Source organism: Rhinatrema bivittatum, chromosome 17 (assembly GCF_901001135.1).
Source record: "Rhinatrema bivittatum chromosome 17, aRhiBiv1.1, whole genome shotgun sequence".
NCBI classification, from domain to species: Eukaryota; Metazoa; Chordata; class Amphibia; order Gymnophiona; family Rhinatrematidae; genus Rhinatrema; species Rhinatrema bivittatum.
The window spans coordinates 38,503,417-38,520,867 of record NC_042631.1 but is presented as its reverse complement, the minus strand read 5'-3'; the positions used below and the strand labels follow the sequence as shown (position 1 = coordinate 38,520,867).

The window sequence follows — 17,451 nt, the reverse complement described above, 5'->3', positions numbered from 1 at the left end:
TGGATTACAATCAATGTAAATCAACAATTGCAATTGGCATAGCCCAGTGGTGGTGAAATTCCCAGCAGAGTAAATAACTACGAGTTCTTAATCAGAAGCAGAGGAGTCTCTCAGCTACATTATATTGCCTGGCTCACCCTAACTTGCCAAGAAAAGACACAAAGAGAGTAGGGATTATTTTCTTTTCTTAATTTTTGCACTCAGTGAAAATACCTGCTTATTCTCCAGCTACGCCCGCTGTTTAAAAACGGCCCCCTCAGCACAGCGACACCTGAGTTTGACTCTTCCGTGCCGCCCTAAGGTAGATGGCACTTCCGCGCCCTGCGGAGAGAGCTGGTGTTTATGTCGGCACCTTACTGTCCAGCAGCCTCTGGCTCGGTGCACATCGTGGTGTCTCCTCGCACAGCCGCGTCTCACCACATGCTGCATCGCACCAGAATATGTCCTCGTTGTTCTGGTCCTGCTCTAAATCGTAAGCTTTGTGAATGGAATAACGTTTTAACCCACTTTTTTCCACACTCTCCAGTCACAGGGACTTAAAGCCAGAAAACCTTTTGCTGGATGAGAAGAACAATATTCGGATAGCAGACTTCGGCATGGCATCTCTGCAGGTCGGGGACAGCTTGTTAGAAACCAGCTGTGGGTGAGTACAGACCTTCACCTCCTGGCCATTTCTAGATTTCACATTAGTAGTTTGCTTTCTCTGAATGAGTTGTTGTTACATAATGGGATTTTTTTTTTTTCAGGGCTCACTCTTCTGTTCAAAGCCCTCTTTATGTCATGCAGGCTGTCCCTAAAATGGACAAACCAGTGACTTTCCCAGGGTTGAATATTCAGGGGCAGCATAATGTGCAGTGATGAGTTAAACTGTTTTTTCATACATGCACCCTTGAACTCCTGTGTTACTGATGCCAGCATTCATTTCTGGATTAGCCTGGCTTTGCTCCATGTTTTGTTTTTTTTTGGACTGTGGAAGATGAAATTTAGCAGTGTTCTCATTTGCGTTTGCGTTTAATCCTAGCATTGACTTCTAAGCTCTACTCACATATATTTGATCTGTCATTAGTTACTCCCTCATATTGCTCCTGGATGAAGTGAGCCTGTCACGAATGTGCGTAGGCTACTGGGGGCAGGGGGGGGGGGGGGGGGGTGTATGTGAACAATGCCAGCCTGGCTAGCAGTTTGCAGCTGTGAAATTAGTCAGAGGTTGTCTCATGTCATGATGACTTCTGTGCTGCAGAAATCTCCACTGAGTTACAGTTTCTTCTCCCGTGTACAGAATCTCTTCACTTGAAGTTGGAAGGGAGGAAAAGAGCCAGATTGCAGATGGAGTATATTGTTGTTATGGGGAGCACAGGCAGGATCTGAGGAATAAGGCTGAGGGTGGAGAGGGAAGGAGCAGCAGAAGAACAGGGGGATATTACGTAAAGAGGAAGAGACCACGAGTCACTGTAGACAGAAGAGGTTGAGACTAGATGGAGACCATAATTACATTCAGAGTGAAACAAGGGTTTTTATTGGATGAAGATGGAGCTGGGAAAGGAACGCACTCTGGTATAGAAATTCTCAAGGATAGCGTTCCAGTTTCCCCTAATATAATATGTATCTTGAAAACCTGGAATAGACTCCAATCACAGTTAAATGGCACTGTTATGCCTCCGTTTATACGTCTTCTCGTTTGTGAGGAACTTGCTAATCGGTGGCCAAAATATGTTAATTATTTTGTTACTCCCCATGTACGTACATATCAGGCTTTTGAAAAAGATTTTGTCTCATTGGCTAAATTTAAGGACACATTTAGTATTCTTGGCTGCGTGTCTTGTACATATATTTGTTGTGCTCCAGAAAAGGGTGCTAATGTTTGAGAGATTTCCCTAGTATTCTCATGAAGAGTAAAAAAAAAAAACAAAAAACCTATAGTCTTTCACACAAGAGGTCGTGGACAAAGGCTGACCTTCTGTCTCTGAGGAGGACTGGACCTCTGGCAGAAAGTAATCCAAGTCCAACCTCAGTCATCACCATAGCAATCAGACCTTTCAGACCTTATCTGCGACCATATTGTATATGTTTGTGTAATGTCAATAAAAGATTAATGCTAGCTTAACAGTGAGAAACGACCTCATCCATATAAAGGTCTAAACTGCATTTGTTGAAGGAGTTGTGGGCTTGTCCCAGTATCATACGGAGGGCAGTCTTCAAAGGGATGTAACAATAGTAAATAAGGTAGATTGCCCTGTTAGAAGAATGTCGCCTCCTCAAAGCTGAAAGTATGTGCTGCCTTTCACAGCAGAACAGGACAACAGTGAATAAATAGGAATGTGCAAGCTCTTGTGTGCTCTTGCACATTCCTATTTATTCACTGTTGTCCCGTTTTCACAATGTCCTGCTTCCACAGCAGCCTGTCTGTTTCTGTTCTTAATGCTTTATTCTGCATGCTCACAGCATCTGCTATATTGAGCCCAGTATCCTTTTTCCAACAATGGCCAGTCCAGATCACAAATGCCTGGCAAGATCTCAAACTGTAAATAGATCCCATGCTGCTTATCTCTGGGACAAGCAGTGGATTTCTCTAAGTCCACCTTAGTTGTTTATGGACTTTTCTTCTAGGAACTCATCTAAATCTTTTTCAAACTTATCCACACTATCGGGGTAACTTTTCCCTATGTGCATCACTTTGCACTTGTACACATTAAATTGCATCTGCCATTTGGATGCCCAGTCTCCCAGTTTTGCAAGGTCCTCTTGCAATTTCTCACAATCCTCTTATGATTTAACAACTTTGAATAATTTTGTATCATCCCCAAATTTGATCACCTCACTCATTCCCATCTCCAAGTCATTTATGAATATGGAGTGGAGGAGTAGCCTAGTGGTTAGAGCATGGTTCAAGTCCCACTGTCACTCCTTGTGACCTTGGGCAAGTCACTTTACCCTCCATTGCCTCAGGTACAAACTTAGGCCTGGATTTATCAAAATGCACTAAATATCGCATGCGATAGGAAAAGGGGTGTGTTTTATGGTAATAGGCAGTTTATCGCAAAGTGCACTCATACCTGTGCGAAACGCTAACCTTTTCACACTTTGCGATACATTTCAGAACTGTTGTATTTCCTACAAACAACCACTGGGTAGACCATTTTTAGTAGTTTTGAAGCTCCCGGAGAGACAGCCTAGCTATGACAGAGAGAGAGAGACATACAGACAGACAGACATGATGCCCTCACACTAGATAGGTATTTACCGTATTTTTCGCTCCATAAGACGCACTTTTTTTCCCCCAAAGGTGGGGGGAAAATGTATGTGCGTCTTATGGAGCGAATATAAAAAAAAAAAAAACAAAAATCTAACAAACACCCCCCCCCCCCCCGACTCCCCCAAGTCCCCGCCGACTTAATTTCCTACAACCCCCCCCCCCAAGACCTGACAAATTAATTTCCTGCAACCCCCCTCCCTCCTGACCCCCCCAAGACCTGCCAAACGTCCCTGGTGGTCCAGCGGGGGTCCGGGAATGATCTCCTGGGCGTGGGCCGTCGGCTGCCAGTAAACAAAATGGCGCCGACGGCCCTATGCCCTCACTATGTCACTGAGACCGACCAATAGCAGCGGTCGGTCTCAGTGACATAGTGAGGGCATAGGGCCGTCGGCGCCATTTTGTTTACTGGCAGCCGACGGCTCACGCCCAGGAGATCGTTCCCGGACCGCTCCTGGACCCCCGCTGGACCACCAGGGACGTTTGGCAGGTCTTGGGGGGGTCAGGAGGGTGGGGGGTTGCAGGAAATTAATTCGGCAGGTCTTGGGGGGGTCAGGAGGGTGGGGGGTTGCAGGAAATTAATTCGGCAGGTCTTGGGGGGGTCAGGGGGGTGGAGGTTGTTAATTTAAAGGGTTGGGATGGGGGGGGGGTTTGGGGGTTCCCACAGAAAGAAAAATTTTCTGATCTGGGGAGTGGACCGAAATGGCCCTCCCCAGACCCGAAAACAAAATGGGGAGAAAAAAAAAACTATGCACTCCCCTAATTTGCTCCATAAGACGCCCAGACGCAGAGCCGGTTTAGCACAATTTTTTTTTTTTTAAATTTTCCCCCTCTGAATCCTAGGTGCGTCTTATGGTCAGGTGCGTCTTATGGAGCGAAAAATACGGTATATCTCTATGGGAAGCCCACCTAGTAACTCAAGGCAAGGTTTAGGTATTAGTGTAGGGGTTAGGGGCCACTCTGACATTCAAAGTGAGACGTACGAACAGCACAGTGCTCTCTTGTGAAGATTTGATGACCTTCGGAGTGAGGAAACTCACCTGGGATAACATCAAGCTAGATTGAGAGAGCAATGCATCAAGCTAGGTTGAGAGAACATTGCATAAATCTCATCTTTGGCTGACTTTCCTCACTCCGAAGGTCATCAAATCTTCACAAGAGAGCACTGTGCTGTTCGTATGTATCACTTTTACTGTCAAAGTGACCCCTAACCCTACACTAATACCTAAACCTCACCTCAAGTTACTAGGTGGGCTTCCCATAGAGATATAAATACCTATCTAGTATGAGGACATAATGGCTAGTCTCTCTCTCTCTCTCTCTCTCTCTCTCTCTCTCTCTCTCTCTCTCTCTCTCTCTCTCTCTCTCTCTCTCTCTCTCTCATAGCTAGACTGGCTCTCCAGGACCTTCAAAACAGCTAAAACCAGCATGGCCAAAAACATCACAATGTGCAATAAGGCCCTAACACTAATGAAAAAGGTGTAATTTAAAATCAGCATTAAAGCCGCCCAGCCCACTCCCACCCTGAACTCTTTTTCAGATTTGCATCGCACCATGCGTTATGGTGCTATCGCAGGCGTTAAAGGCGTTTCGCATGCATTAAGAGGTTTTCGCATGCGTTAAAGGTGCTTAACGCATGTGAAAACTCCATAGCACGATTTGATAAATGACCCCCTTAGATTGTAAGCCCTCTGGGGATAGGGAAATACCCACAATACCTGAATGTAATCCACTTTGAAGTGCTGAAAAAAAATGCAAAAAGCGGAATATAAAAATCTAAATAAATGTTAAAAAGCAATGATCTTAGTACAGATCCTGGAGCACTCCATTATTTACCTTTCTCCATTGAGAAGATTAACCATTTATCCCTACTTACTCTCTGTTTTCTATCTTTTAACCAATTCTTAATCAAAAATAGAACATTATCTCCTATTTCATGACTTTTTAATTCCCTCAAGGGTCTCTCATGAAGTGCTTTGGATTTTCAAAAAGCATTTGACAGATACACCATATCAACTGACTCACTTTTATTTACATGTTTATTCATGCCTATAAAAAAATGTTGCAAATTAGTGAGGCAAGACTTCACTTTGCTAAATCCATGAACACTTTGTCCCATTAAACTATGTCTATCTGTATGTTCAGTAATATTCTTCTTTAGAATGGTTTAAACCATTTTTTCTGGTACTGATGTCTGTTTCGCTGGTCTGTAGTTTCCTGGATCACCCCTGGAACCCTTTTTAAAAGCTGGCGTGAGATTGGCCACCCTGCGATCTTCAGGTAACATAGTAACATAATTATGATGGCAGAAAAGGACCCAATGGTTCATCTAGTCTACCCAGCAAGCTTCTTATAGTAGTATCTGCCACATTTCTCGTAAGGGTAGCAACTGCTGCTCTGTGCAGTTATTCCCAAGCCTTATGATAACCCATAAAAAATGTAATACTAGCAACATTTTTACTGGGTGATGAGCCGTCTTGAAAATCCAGACAGCGCTGACAGGTTTGGCTTATGGACTTGGCCTTAGAAGCAATCCTGTGCTTTTTCACTTATGTTTGCATATCAGTAGCCCAGACCGTAAAAGTCGGGGCCTGTGTTGGTTGTTATCTAAATCCAATTCCTCTTCCACCCCACCACCCCCACTGCCGTCAAAACTGAGAGTGTGAGAGTGATGTAGTTTAATCAAAAGCATCAATTTTATTGGTTAAGGGTAGTAATCCTTTGCCTTCTGTTAAGGGTAGTAATTGCTCCTCTAGGCAGGTTACATCCATGCTTATCAGTTCCCCAGACCATAAAATTTGGGGCCCTGGTTCATTGTTGTCTGAATCCAATTCCCCTTTTCCCCTTGCTGTTGAAGCAGAGAGCAATGTTTCAGTTGCATCAAAAGTATCAAGGCTTATTGGTTGAGTAGTAACTACTGTGCTAGCAAGTTATCCCTATGCACCCTTTTCTTCAATTTCCATCTTCTAGCCTTTAGGAATTCAGTGTTTATCCCATGCCACTTTGAAATATTTGGTTATGTTCATCTTCACCACCATCTCTGGAATAGCATTGCAGGCATCTACCACTCTCCCAGTGAAGAAATATTTTCTGATGTTGGTTCTGAGTCATCCCCCCTGGAATTTCATTTCATGACCCCTAGTTCTACTGATTTTTTTTCCCAACAGAAAAGGTTTGAAGTTCATACATCATGAAAACCTTTCGGGTATCTGAAGTTCTGTATCATATATCCCTTGCATCTCCTCTCTTCCATTGTATACATATTTAGTACAGTACTGTATTTTAGCTGCTTTTAATGATAGTTTACAGATTATGAGCAGTAGGTCTGCAATTTCTTTTTTCAATTCTTTCAGCTGATATGTATACCATCTGGTCCAGGAGATTTTCTACTCTTTAGTTTGTTAATTTGCTTTAGTACATCTTGCAAGTTCACTGAGATTTGTTTCAGTTCCTCTGAATCATCAATTTTAAATATCACTTCTGGCATAGGTATCTGTCTTTCTCTTTTCCTTTTTTTTTTTCTCCTTTTCTTTTTTGTATGGGTATCTGTCTTACATTTTCCTCAGTAAAGACTGAAGCAATGAATTCATTTAATCTCTCCACTATGGTCTTGTCCTCCTCCCTTAGTTCTTTTGGCTAGAACAGCCTCTCACCTCACCTTTTAACCCTAATGAATATGTCTGAGAGATTTTCATACAGTGGAGGTAATGTACTTGCATATTAATTAAGATTATCCTGAAAACCCAGTCTGTTTGTGGTCCTTGAGGGCTGAGAGTGAATATCTCTGAGATAGAAGGTTATAACATTATTTATGGTATGGTACAGGTAAATAAGGAACAATTATTTACACTATCAGATAATACTAGGAATAGAGGGCTCTTCCTGAAACTTAGCTGATTGTCAATTTTAAACACTTGTAAGAGTATTTTTTTTTTTAGTTGATGCATAATTAAACTGGAACTTGTTGCCAGAGAATGTAATAAAGTCTAATAGTAAAGCTTAGTTTTAAAATGATTTTTAAAAGGATGCTTTCAAGAAACTTGTTTGGGCCACTATCTGAGACAGGACTCTGGGCTTCATGGACCATTGGTTGGACCCAGTATAGCAGTACTAGTATTATGCATGTTTGCATTTTCAAATGTGTACGGGCTTTTTTTTATCCATGATCATTCCCCCTCCTCCAGAAATGGCAGCTGCCAATGGACAAAGCCATCTAGGCAATTTCCCTATAAAAATTATGTGTAAAATGTGTACAAACCTAGCAACACTGCGGGTTATTCAGAGTTTCCCCCATTATGTTTGAGAGCACCACAGTTCAACCATTGTGGTCTCCGGTGCCTCGCTTTATCTTGGATTTTGCTAATGTATTTGTACCCAATTACAATGGGCTTATTTATCCTGAGAAGAACTCTCAGCCTGGTGATCATAGCCCATCATTAAGTTCACCGATAATTTATTAATCACTTGGAAAACAACCCGCACACCCTTCACTATATGGCTTGTTCAGCAGTGAGAAAAGAGAAGTTAACGCTTTACTGAATTAAACCGCCAAAGAAGTTTCTGCTGGTTTGTAAAACTATTTTTTTTTCTCCTCTGCCAGTGTTTTGAAATAATGGTGGATCTTTGCTAAGGACCTTTGCTGCTTTCTGTGAACCTCTCTGACGTGTTTACAGTTTGTTCATACGGCAGTGTCCCTTCTCTCTGTTCCCTGACATGCTCTTCTGATGTCCTGATCTCTTTGAACTTGCAAATGCTCAGCATCAGTGATGCCTGGCTAAACCTAAGCACCATCACCAGAATGTAACCCGCTGCCCTCCCTCGTTTTACCCCGCTAAACGTTTCCTGGCTAAAGTAAAAGGGGGAAATATTAGTGGGTTTTTGTCCTAGAACTTCAAAAGGTTACCCAGACGAAGCCTTCAAATATGAGAAGCTACATCCATAATGCTTTTAGGCCATACAATCCCCAGGCATCGGGGTTTTGTTTTTTTTTTATAATGAATGATTCAGGAATATATATTTTTAAAACATATTATGTGACAGACCAGACCTGGGAGAGGTGCTCACGTGCTCATGTTTTAGCTATGGCAGCAAAAACCTAGCCTTCCCCCGACCCCCTCGCCCTTAAACCCTGCCACTGATCAGGAAGTAGTAGGATTTACCCTGCCTATCTACCAGTGTTTGAAAGTTCCTACAAGGTGGCTTTTACAGGAAGGGGAATTGATTCTCAGTTTTGCTTTGCCAGAGAAGGCGGCTGTCTGCTCTACTGGCGTCACCTCCGGCTCTCAAGCTGGTATCTTCAGAGTGAGGTAGATCTTTTATGGCATTGTGGTATTTGGCTTTGTGTGTTTTGTTTTGTTTTCTTTTAGCCTTTGTAATCCTTTCACGATGTCCTGAGCGTGTGTTTGCTGGCTTCAGACCTTCCAGGTCGCTTTCACCTTGAAACTTAACAGCTGTATCTTTGGGCCTTACACTCCATTCCCTGTGTCATTCTGTGTAGCCGCCCTCAGTATCGGAATTTCTCTGTAAAATCTGTGAAACCTCACACAGCCGCATTCCTCGCTGTACAGACTGGTCAGGCCTAGCAGCAGATGCTGTCTCTGAAAAGCTGTGCAGCAGTTTTCTGCACTCTCCATGTACACAAAGGTCCCCTGACCGTGCATGTGGCTTTTAGGTTTGCCTTCGGCTAAGGATGTTAATTTACAAGACACAATGTCATGGGCCCTTTCTTTTGGGGATGTTGTTCCGTGGAGTTAAGGGAGCTCACTGATTTCAAACTTTCGTAAAACTGTCAAGGGAATTTTATTCAGAGAGGTTTTTATATAATTTTTACTGCTGATTGTTTTTATAAAAATGCTGTGTTTTGGTTTTTTTTTGTAATCCGCTTAGTATGGCAGAATTAAAGTGTTTTAAATAAATAAATCTCCTTTTCCAGGACCACCTTTAAGGAATAGTGAATATGGGTAACTGTGTGTTGGGTCCTGTGCTTTAGCATCACAGCAGTGTTGCTGCAAACCTACGCAGGGTCTCCTAGCACTTTGACTGCCTGGTGCTGCTGCTCCACATGGGTCCCCATAGTCTCATGGGATCTATTAGTTCTGCATGGTTCAGAATGCAGGGTGTCTGAAGCTGGGCAGTCAGTCGGAGGCTCCCATACAGATTAGTGGAAAAAGGCTAAAGAAAGTCTTAGTTTAATTTGATGTCAAGGGGGTCTACAGAGACTGATTTGCCTTGGTCACCACCACCTCTCCTCTCTCTCCCCCCCCCCCCCTTTAGGGTTGGCTCTGCACATTCCCTTGTCTTAGCTGAGAAAGAAGCAGGAATTGACTGGATCCGGGATGTGCCATGTTGTAGCACAGTCCTGACTCAGCACTGAGATCAGTGACACCAGTCTTGCAAGCAGGTAGCAGTGCGTTGATACACTCATGAAGATGACAAAGTCCTTGCTGCTGGAGACCAGAGGAGTAGTTAGCAGGGAGATTAATTTAGCAGGGCTGGCTGCAACCAGTGACGGCATGAGCGACACCACCATCATCCTTACTGATCCTCCTCTGACCTCAGTATTGTAGACATTCGCTCTCAGAACCACTTTGCCTGCCCCTGGACTCACCTGCCCCTGGAGTCACCCTTTTGTGCTCACTGACTTACTTTCTCTCATCTCCTTGCTGGTTGAAGGTTCCCTCCATGCCAGAACTGGAGAGGGAGGATAGTGAGAGGGGAGCATGGTCCTGCCACCTAACTCACACTACATGATGTACAGCATGGTGCACGCAGCATTTCATAAATAAGTCATTGCTACAATAGAATTTGAATGATCCAGCTCTTGGGTACCTCAGTGTCATAATTTGCAGGTTTGATGCTTTGAATCTGCAAGGAATATGGGGCTGGGCTGGCTGCAGTCTTACAAGTTGCACTGTTATTGCCTTCCATCACGCTGCTTTATTAATTATAGGAATTTGCTGAGTAGAAATGAAATGTCTGAAGAAAGGACCAGTTTTATCCAGACATGGAGATGCAGGGGGTGGAAGGGGTGGAAAAATCCCAGGTGACTGATGGGTCACCTGAATGCCTGATGCTACCTCGGGCCAAATGAAGTCGGCGCTGTGGCAGGTCTAGGACCAGATGGAACCCCCATAGCCTGGAGCTGCCCCCTGGCTGTCAGGCTTCATAATAGTGGAGAGGCTGGGGGGAAGGTGAGCAGGGAGAGACCAGAAGGGAAGAGATAAAGAGTTAAAGAGGCTTGGGGAGGAAAAGACCCAGGAAGGGGAGAACAGAGAAGCAAAAAGAGTAAAAAAAAAAAAAAAGCAAAAGTAACATCCCACTTCCCACAGTTACCTCAAACAACCTTGGGTGGTGGAAGGTATAGAAAAACATGATCCTTTGCTGTTCAGCACCATGGTCTGGACAGCTCCTATGGCAAACAAATACCCATATCCAAGTTCATAACTCTTCAGTTTTTTGAAATGTGCTGGAGACACACAACAAAAAGAAAAACTATCAAAAAATCCCCCCCCCCCCCCCCCAGCTCCTAAAAAACTTCTGACTGATACCAATGTTTCCTTTTTTGTCCCCCTAGGGCTGTGTGGCTCTGCACGACTCTTGTGCACCAGGTTTTATCAGTGAGCAGGGGAGCCACCCCCTCCCGGTAAGGTGCTGTGCCCCCTGTCCATATCCCATTGCCGGCTCAGTGGCAGTTGAATGCTGCCATGTGGAAGGTCCCTGGTTCAGTTCCCGTATCCGGTCTTCCAGGGCCTTAGAGGGGAAGGCATTGTAGTCAATAAGGGCAGTAGCAGGTGGTGGGTTTTAGAGCCCATGATAGTGTTCTGGAAGGGGCCTTGGCGCATGGATCCCGGCCTAAGGACGTTTGCTGCAATGAGCAGACTAGAAGAGTGAGCGAGGGGTGGGAAAATCCCTGGGTACCTGTGATGGAAGGTTAGTGCTGCTGGAATCCCAGCATTGCTTCCAGCTGGAGAAAGGAGGAACTACGGAGCCAAAATATTCCACACGCTCCTTTCAAAAAATGACCATGAAATTCCCAGACTGAAAATATTTCTCTTTCACCTTTGCTATTTGTTTTGTATTTCATCTTCATACTGTTGTCAGTCGTCTCTGTGATCTGGTTTGTCCTCTCCTGTTCCTTTCATGGTTCTCATTTCCATTAGTATTTCCTTCTCTTTCTATCAGTCTCTTTGAAATCTTTCTTCCTTTCTTGTCAATTTTCTCCATTGCTCCCTTCCATGTCATCCCATGTTTTTTATATCTTTTTCATCCTTCTCCCTTCCCTGTCTCTCTCTCTCACTCTCCCTCCCTTTCATTTTTCTTCTCTCAGCCTTCATCTCCCTCTTTCCACCTCTCTCTCTCTCTCTCTTTCTCTGCCTCTCTGTAACCTCCCAGTTTTGAGTTGTGCAGTGACCCCCTAAGATTTAAGGAGTTCCAGGCAGTTTAAAAACCTTGAGGCTGCTGGACTTGAGCAGTGGGCAAAGGCTACAAGCAGTAAAGTACAGCTGGCCCATTTTTGGGGGAGAGGAGGAGATAGGCATGCATGCACAAGAGGACAGGTCAGGACCACTGGGTGGGATACGTGCACTGTGAGGGAGCATATAAGAAACTCCCTCAGAACACCTTATAGCACCGGCTACAGCTATCTGTACCGGTCCTCCTTAACTCCCAACCCAGTGAGGGATTCTGGGCTAGGGTGGATCTCTGCAAGCAGGGATAAGAGGCTAGGGCCCAAGGGACGAGGGAGGCACCAGAGAGTGACAGAAGCCTTGAAATAAACTGTAAAGTACAATTGGTTTTTTAACTGCTCAACCTAGCTAAGTTGTTTATTATTGTTGACCAATAAAGAAGCTTATAAAGATTTTAGCCAGCCTGGAGTTTATACTCTGGCTAGTCCTGACCGCTCGGCATCACATGCACCCAAACAGAATTGGGGCATGGGAGGGATTTAAGTTGTGGTGGGCCATGTATATGTGCGACTTAGGGGGATAATGTCTGGCACCCATATTTTTCCAACCCTGCAGTTTTGCAGTTGATCTGGATTCATGTTGAGGCAAAGGAGCATGAAGTTGTTGAAATGTAGAAAGATGCATCCTTTCAATGAGGGGGAGCATTCTGGATGGTCTGGGTATCAAGGATAAGGACAGGGATTTTGGTGTCACATTGCTAATCCCTGTACTGTCAGTGCCATATGGATAAATGAGCACAAGATGGGGGGAAAGCTGTCCAGAATGGATTGTGCCCAGGGAGTTTGGAAGGCTCCTGCACTGTTTGTGTATTTTAAGCTCTGTGTCAGTCACTTAATGTACTTAGGAATTATAGTCCCAGTTCATTAGCGTTGCTGCCATGTATCTTCAGAAGCTGTTGACATAGACGCCATGTGGGTAGAGAGGAAGCGTGCACACGCTCCCTTGCCTTTTAAATGAGAGTCCTTCGCTGCTGAGGGTCCCACGCAGTATTCTTCCGCGCTTCTCAGCTCCTTCCCCCCCAGTTCAGAAATGAGGATGATTTTTCAGCATTAGCAGCCCAGTCTCAAAGTTTGGTGGGGAATGATGCGTGATTGGAGGGAAAGGGGGTGGTCAGACTTTTCCTCACTGACTGACTGCATGTCAGCATGTGCCATTGTAAGCTCCTGTTACAGGCAGGCAGCAGTGCTTTAAACCTCGTTCCCCACTGCACAGAGGAGCCACAGCCCCAGAATAACTTTCTGTGTTAAGGTGGTTGGGCACGTCATTCTAGAAATCATGGGGGCCAACTCTCATGCACCCAGGGAGTCAGCAAAATCAACTTGGATTGGCTGTCATTTCATAGCTGTCTATGGAGCTGTGTAATAGGGAATAAAAATAGACCCAGCCAGGCAATCTTCTGTCCTTCTAATTAACATAGTTGCATTTTGCTGTACTACTCTTATAAGTATCCCTCTTAAAAGAGAGAGAGAGAGAGGGAAAATCTGCTCCATGATAAACTCCAAGAGCAATAATGTTCTGTTAACCCTCACCTGGTACAAAAGGACTTGCAACATAAGATTAAAAGTAGAGGCACCAAAGCACCCAAATTTACTATTGAAACCATTCCAGTCAGAAACACCGTTGACGTAGCAACATTTTTTATATAAGGCATTTCATGCCGACAATTCAAATCTTCTGTGGAACTTAATTACCCCATCAATGAAGAAATTTGGGTGAAATGTTTGTTCTCTTTATTATGAGTGCGTACAGTGCTGTCCTGTATTTGTCTGGGCCGCTATTTACCTGGTTATTTGTCCTTTTAGTTTGATATAATAGGACAAGTCCAGAGTATCCTTAGTGGTGGGAAAGCAAAGTGAAAGCCAGAGTTGACATCATGGTGTTGCAGGAGGTAAAGAAAACAAGCAGATATCCTTTTTCTGCCATCGCATTCAATGCTTATATGTTTCTTGGTCTTTTTTTTTTGTTTGTTTGTTTGTCTTTGAGCCTTAAGAGCGAGAGCAGAGCTGAGGACAGGGGTAGGGGGTTAGGGAGGATAACGTTAAACAGATAAATGTACCAAAAAAAAAAAAAAGAGAAGGAAGCAGAACTGAATGAAAAGTAGAGAAGTGGATGCCTAGGGAAAAAACCGCATGAGGTCAGTATTCATCTAGGATTAAGATAGGTGGAAGAGGTGGTACCTACGGAGGGAGGTAAAGAAAGAGAGTGCACCAGGAGGCCAAGAAGGTACTCAGCAGAGAGGGTGAGTCGCTGGACTTTACGGAGGTCAAACGAGCAGTTAGGTAAAACATGTTTTGTTCTGTAATCCTTTTCTTTGAAAAAGCTTTTATAAATAGAACAAAGAGAAAATAGAAGAGTTGGCCGGTATATTTATTCCTTTGAACACAGTTCTTGCTTGGTGAGCTTATTCATGGCGACATTACACCACTGTTTGATTTCCAAATAACAAATGTCAAACATTTCAGCAGGGTTACAGTGTGTCTGGTTGTTGCACGGCAGATGCATGTCGTTTGAGTCTTATTTTTGGCACCGTGCTTGCTCTGATTATTTGTTTTCTTGAAAGTATGTGATCTAATTCCAAGGCAAGGTAATATTGGTTTCTAGCATCGGTGACATGAAAAGTGATTAATGGTAGAACTGCACGCTAGCTCCTCTTTACTTTGCATGACCTCCTCCTATGCTTTGCCTACGACAAAATTCATTCATTGGAGAGCCGGGCCCATCGGAGAGATTGGGCAAGATGGACACAGCTGTCATTATTACAACAGTGGAAACAAGTCCCGTACAGTGGCATCCTGAAATGGGGTCTCCATGCCGTTCTGGCCATCCAAAACAATGGAAGGGGGGGGGGGGTGGGGGATGAACAGAGCACACCAGTTTTAAGTGATGCAAGAAGTGTGCTGGATAGCAGAAATCTGCATATTTTGACCTGATAAAAGCATTAGCGTTGTTTGATCACTCTGCTCGTTTGCTGCCAACACTCCTGGATTTGCATACTCACCGTCAGTACTTAACCACTGCTTTCTGGCAGATAAGTGCACCTGTCTTCCCTGACCGATACAAAAGTTGAATTAGTGTTGCAGGTGAAGTCTCTCTTCCTGACCTAATTCTTGATCTCTTTTTACTTTCCCCAGAGGAGGGCCGAAGGAGCTCCTCCGCCAGTCAGGCTTCCTGGTGATACACTGTACTGACTGTTTTGGGGCAAAGTAGTGCAGTTGCCCTGCTTGCCCATTTTAATGCACAGAAATGACGCTTAAGAGAACAAGTAAGGTGATATCGTTTTATTGGACTAAATCCATTTTTTGATTAGCACTGGCTTCATAAAGTCAAAACACTTTCCGTAAACCTTTCCACCTCAGAACTATCTCTTTGCTTCAGATACTTTGGCGATCTGAAGGTGGTGAAGCAATTTCACAAGGCGCTAGCTAAAGCTAGAAGAATCCATAGAGAGAGAAATAATCAGTAAGAAAAAGGAAGTGATGAGGCCCTTGGTGAGACCTCACCTAGAGTACTGTGTTCAGTGCTGGAGCCCATACATCAAAAGGGATAAAGACCAGATGGAGGCGGTCCAGAGAAGGGCGACCAAAATGGTGCGGGGTCTGTATGGAAGACTTATGAGGAGAGTGTGAAGGATCTGAATATGTACACCCTGGAGGAGAGGAGGTGCAGGGGAGATATGATACAGACCTTCAGATACTTTTTAATGATGCAAGATCCTCAATTCTTTTCCGCTGCAAAGAAAACAGTAGAACTAGGGGACGCGAAATGAAACTCCAGAGGGCGGTGACTCAGAACTAACATCAGGAAATATTTCTTCAGGAAAAAGGGGGTGGATGCCTGGAATGCCCTTCCAAAGGAGGTGGTGAACACAAAAACAGTCAAAGAATTCAAAGAGGCATGGGATAAGCACTGTGGATCCCTAAAGCAATGAAGAGAAGAGTGCATGGGGGTAGTTACTACCTTTAACAGTACGCATGGGGATAAAGCTTCTATGGCCAAGTCCAAAAACAAAGAACGTTCAAGCAGTATTTTCTTAATTATCAGGAAGGCTATTCACCATGCAAAAATGTTCTAGTAATTTTGTTGGGTTTGACAGTTGCTTGTAAGTATTAGCGGCAGTTACTTGGGAGTAACTTGCATAGAATGGCAACTAGGGTAAAAAAAAAAAAAAGCACTAATGACTTAAATGTTAGGGATTTAAACTTTTTTTTTTATTTATAATCTAATAGGTTAAAAAAAAAGGAGCACAATTGAATTACACATGGCAAAGAAGATATTTTAAGTACAAAAAGTATACTGGTCACAACTTATACAGACAGATTTAAAGAACATAGATAACGCTCTACACTAGAACACAGATTACCAATCTTATATCAACAATTTGTACCCCATTTTACTATAGGTCTATTGTTTTGTTTTTGTTTTGTTTTTTATATCCTGTCTATTTTGGGTTTTTTGATATGGATACATTGGTGTTCTGTTTGAATTGCCTATGTCACCTTTAGATTGGCAACATTGTAACCTTGTCCAGTGTCTACCTGAGCTATTATTGACATTAATACATTGTATCTACTGAACAGTTAGAGCTATTGATGATAATAGGATTGGTAATTTGTGTTCTAGCTGGGTTTTTTTGGTTGTGTTTCTTGAGCACTTTCTATTGTACGCATATAGCCTGCATTTTGTGTGTGTGTATATATATATAGAGAGAGAGAGAGAGAATCAGACACTGGTTCCCAAAACAGCCAGACCTGGCATTATCACTGTTTTCAGCTATCATTAAATAAGATATCTTTTGTATATTATGATGCACCAAAAGCATAACAGAAGTGCATTGTGAGGCATGGGACAGCTGAGAGCTCGCAACCATACCAGAAGCTCCAGGGTTTTAACTGTGAGCGTATGTTAATTTCTTAACTGCAGAAAGAAAGAGCTGGAAACTTTGAACCTGTTTGGGTAAGCTCTCAGTGACCATGGGAATGGCTCAGGCTGCTCTTAGACAATGAGTCTTAAAGTGTTCGTCTGTACACAGCAACTTGACTTATCCAGAAACATGAATAGAACAGAAGAGGGGACCTCATGAGAGAATCAAATTGCAGTTTTTCTATTGATTTTGGTGCTTGTGCATGAGCTGGGTTTTGAGCTGTGTAAATTCAAGGCCCTTCATTCATTTACAGAACAAATGCAGTAGGAGGAGCAGTGGCAGTATCCACTTCTCCCACAGGAGCCGTGAGCACGCCGGCCACTTCCTCTGTCCTGCACCCCATCACAGAGCAGGTATGGCAGGAGCTGTAAACATGCCAGCTGCCCGCTACCCAGTAACCCGCCGCACATTTCTGATGTTGCAGCATGTGAAAAAGCACAAGGAGCAGGTTCCGAGTGAGGAGCTGGCCGAGCTATGCTAAGCCCCATTTCACTATTGGAACTTTTATAACGAACCGGACTTTGCATCGTTAACCTTGGTGCCCTTCAGCGTGACTGCTCAACATTGCTTCAGCAGTTTTCTGACCCATGTGTCAGAATAAAGAATGGACTTACCCAAGCCAGGGGTCATTTGAGATTGCTAGCACAGTTTTGTGACCCAAATGGGACTGCAGTGCCACAGAGAAACTGAGAGCAGCCCAGGCTGATCTGGGGCAGGAGGTGTAATTGGTTCCTACATTCTGAAAGCCTCATGCCAGCTTTATTGCTGCCAAGAAGCAACCAACAGGTATTGTATGGGAATACTGTTTTGAGTAT

General features: G+C 43.8%; 1 protein-coding gene across 5 annotated transcripts in view; it reads left to right on the top strand.

The window, feature by feature from the left end:
• Window positions 1-17,451, top strand: part of BRSK2 (BR serine/threonine kinase 2) — an 830,501-nt gene that overhangs the window by 638,723 nt on the left and 174,327 nt on the right. For all 5 annotated transcript variants that reach the window (XM_029582478.1, XM_029582480.1, XM_029582479.1 and 2 more), the window contains exon 5: window positions 527-643. In XM_029582478.1, the coding sequence (XP_029438338.1) occupies window positions 527-643 (117 nt within the window). The remainder of the gene's footprint in view (window positions 1-526; window positions 644-17,451) is intronic.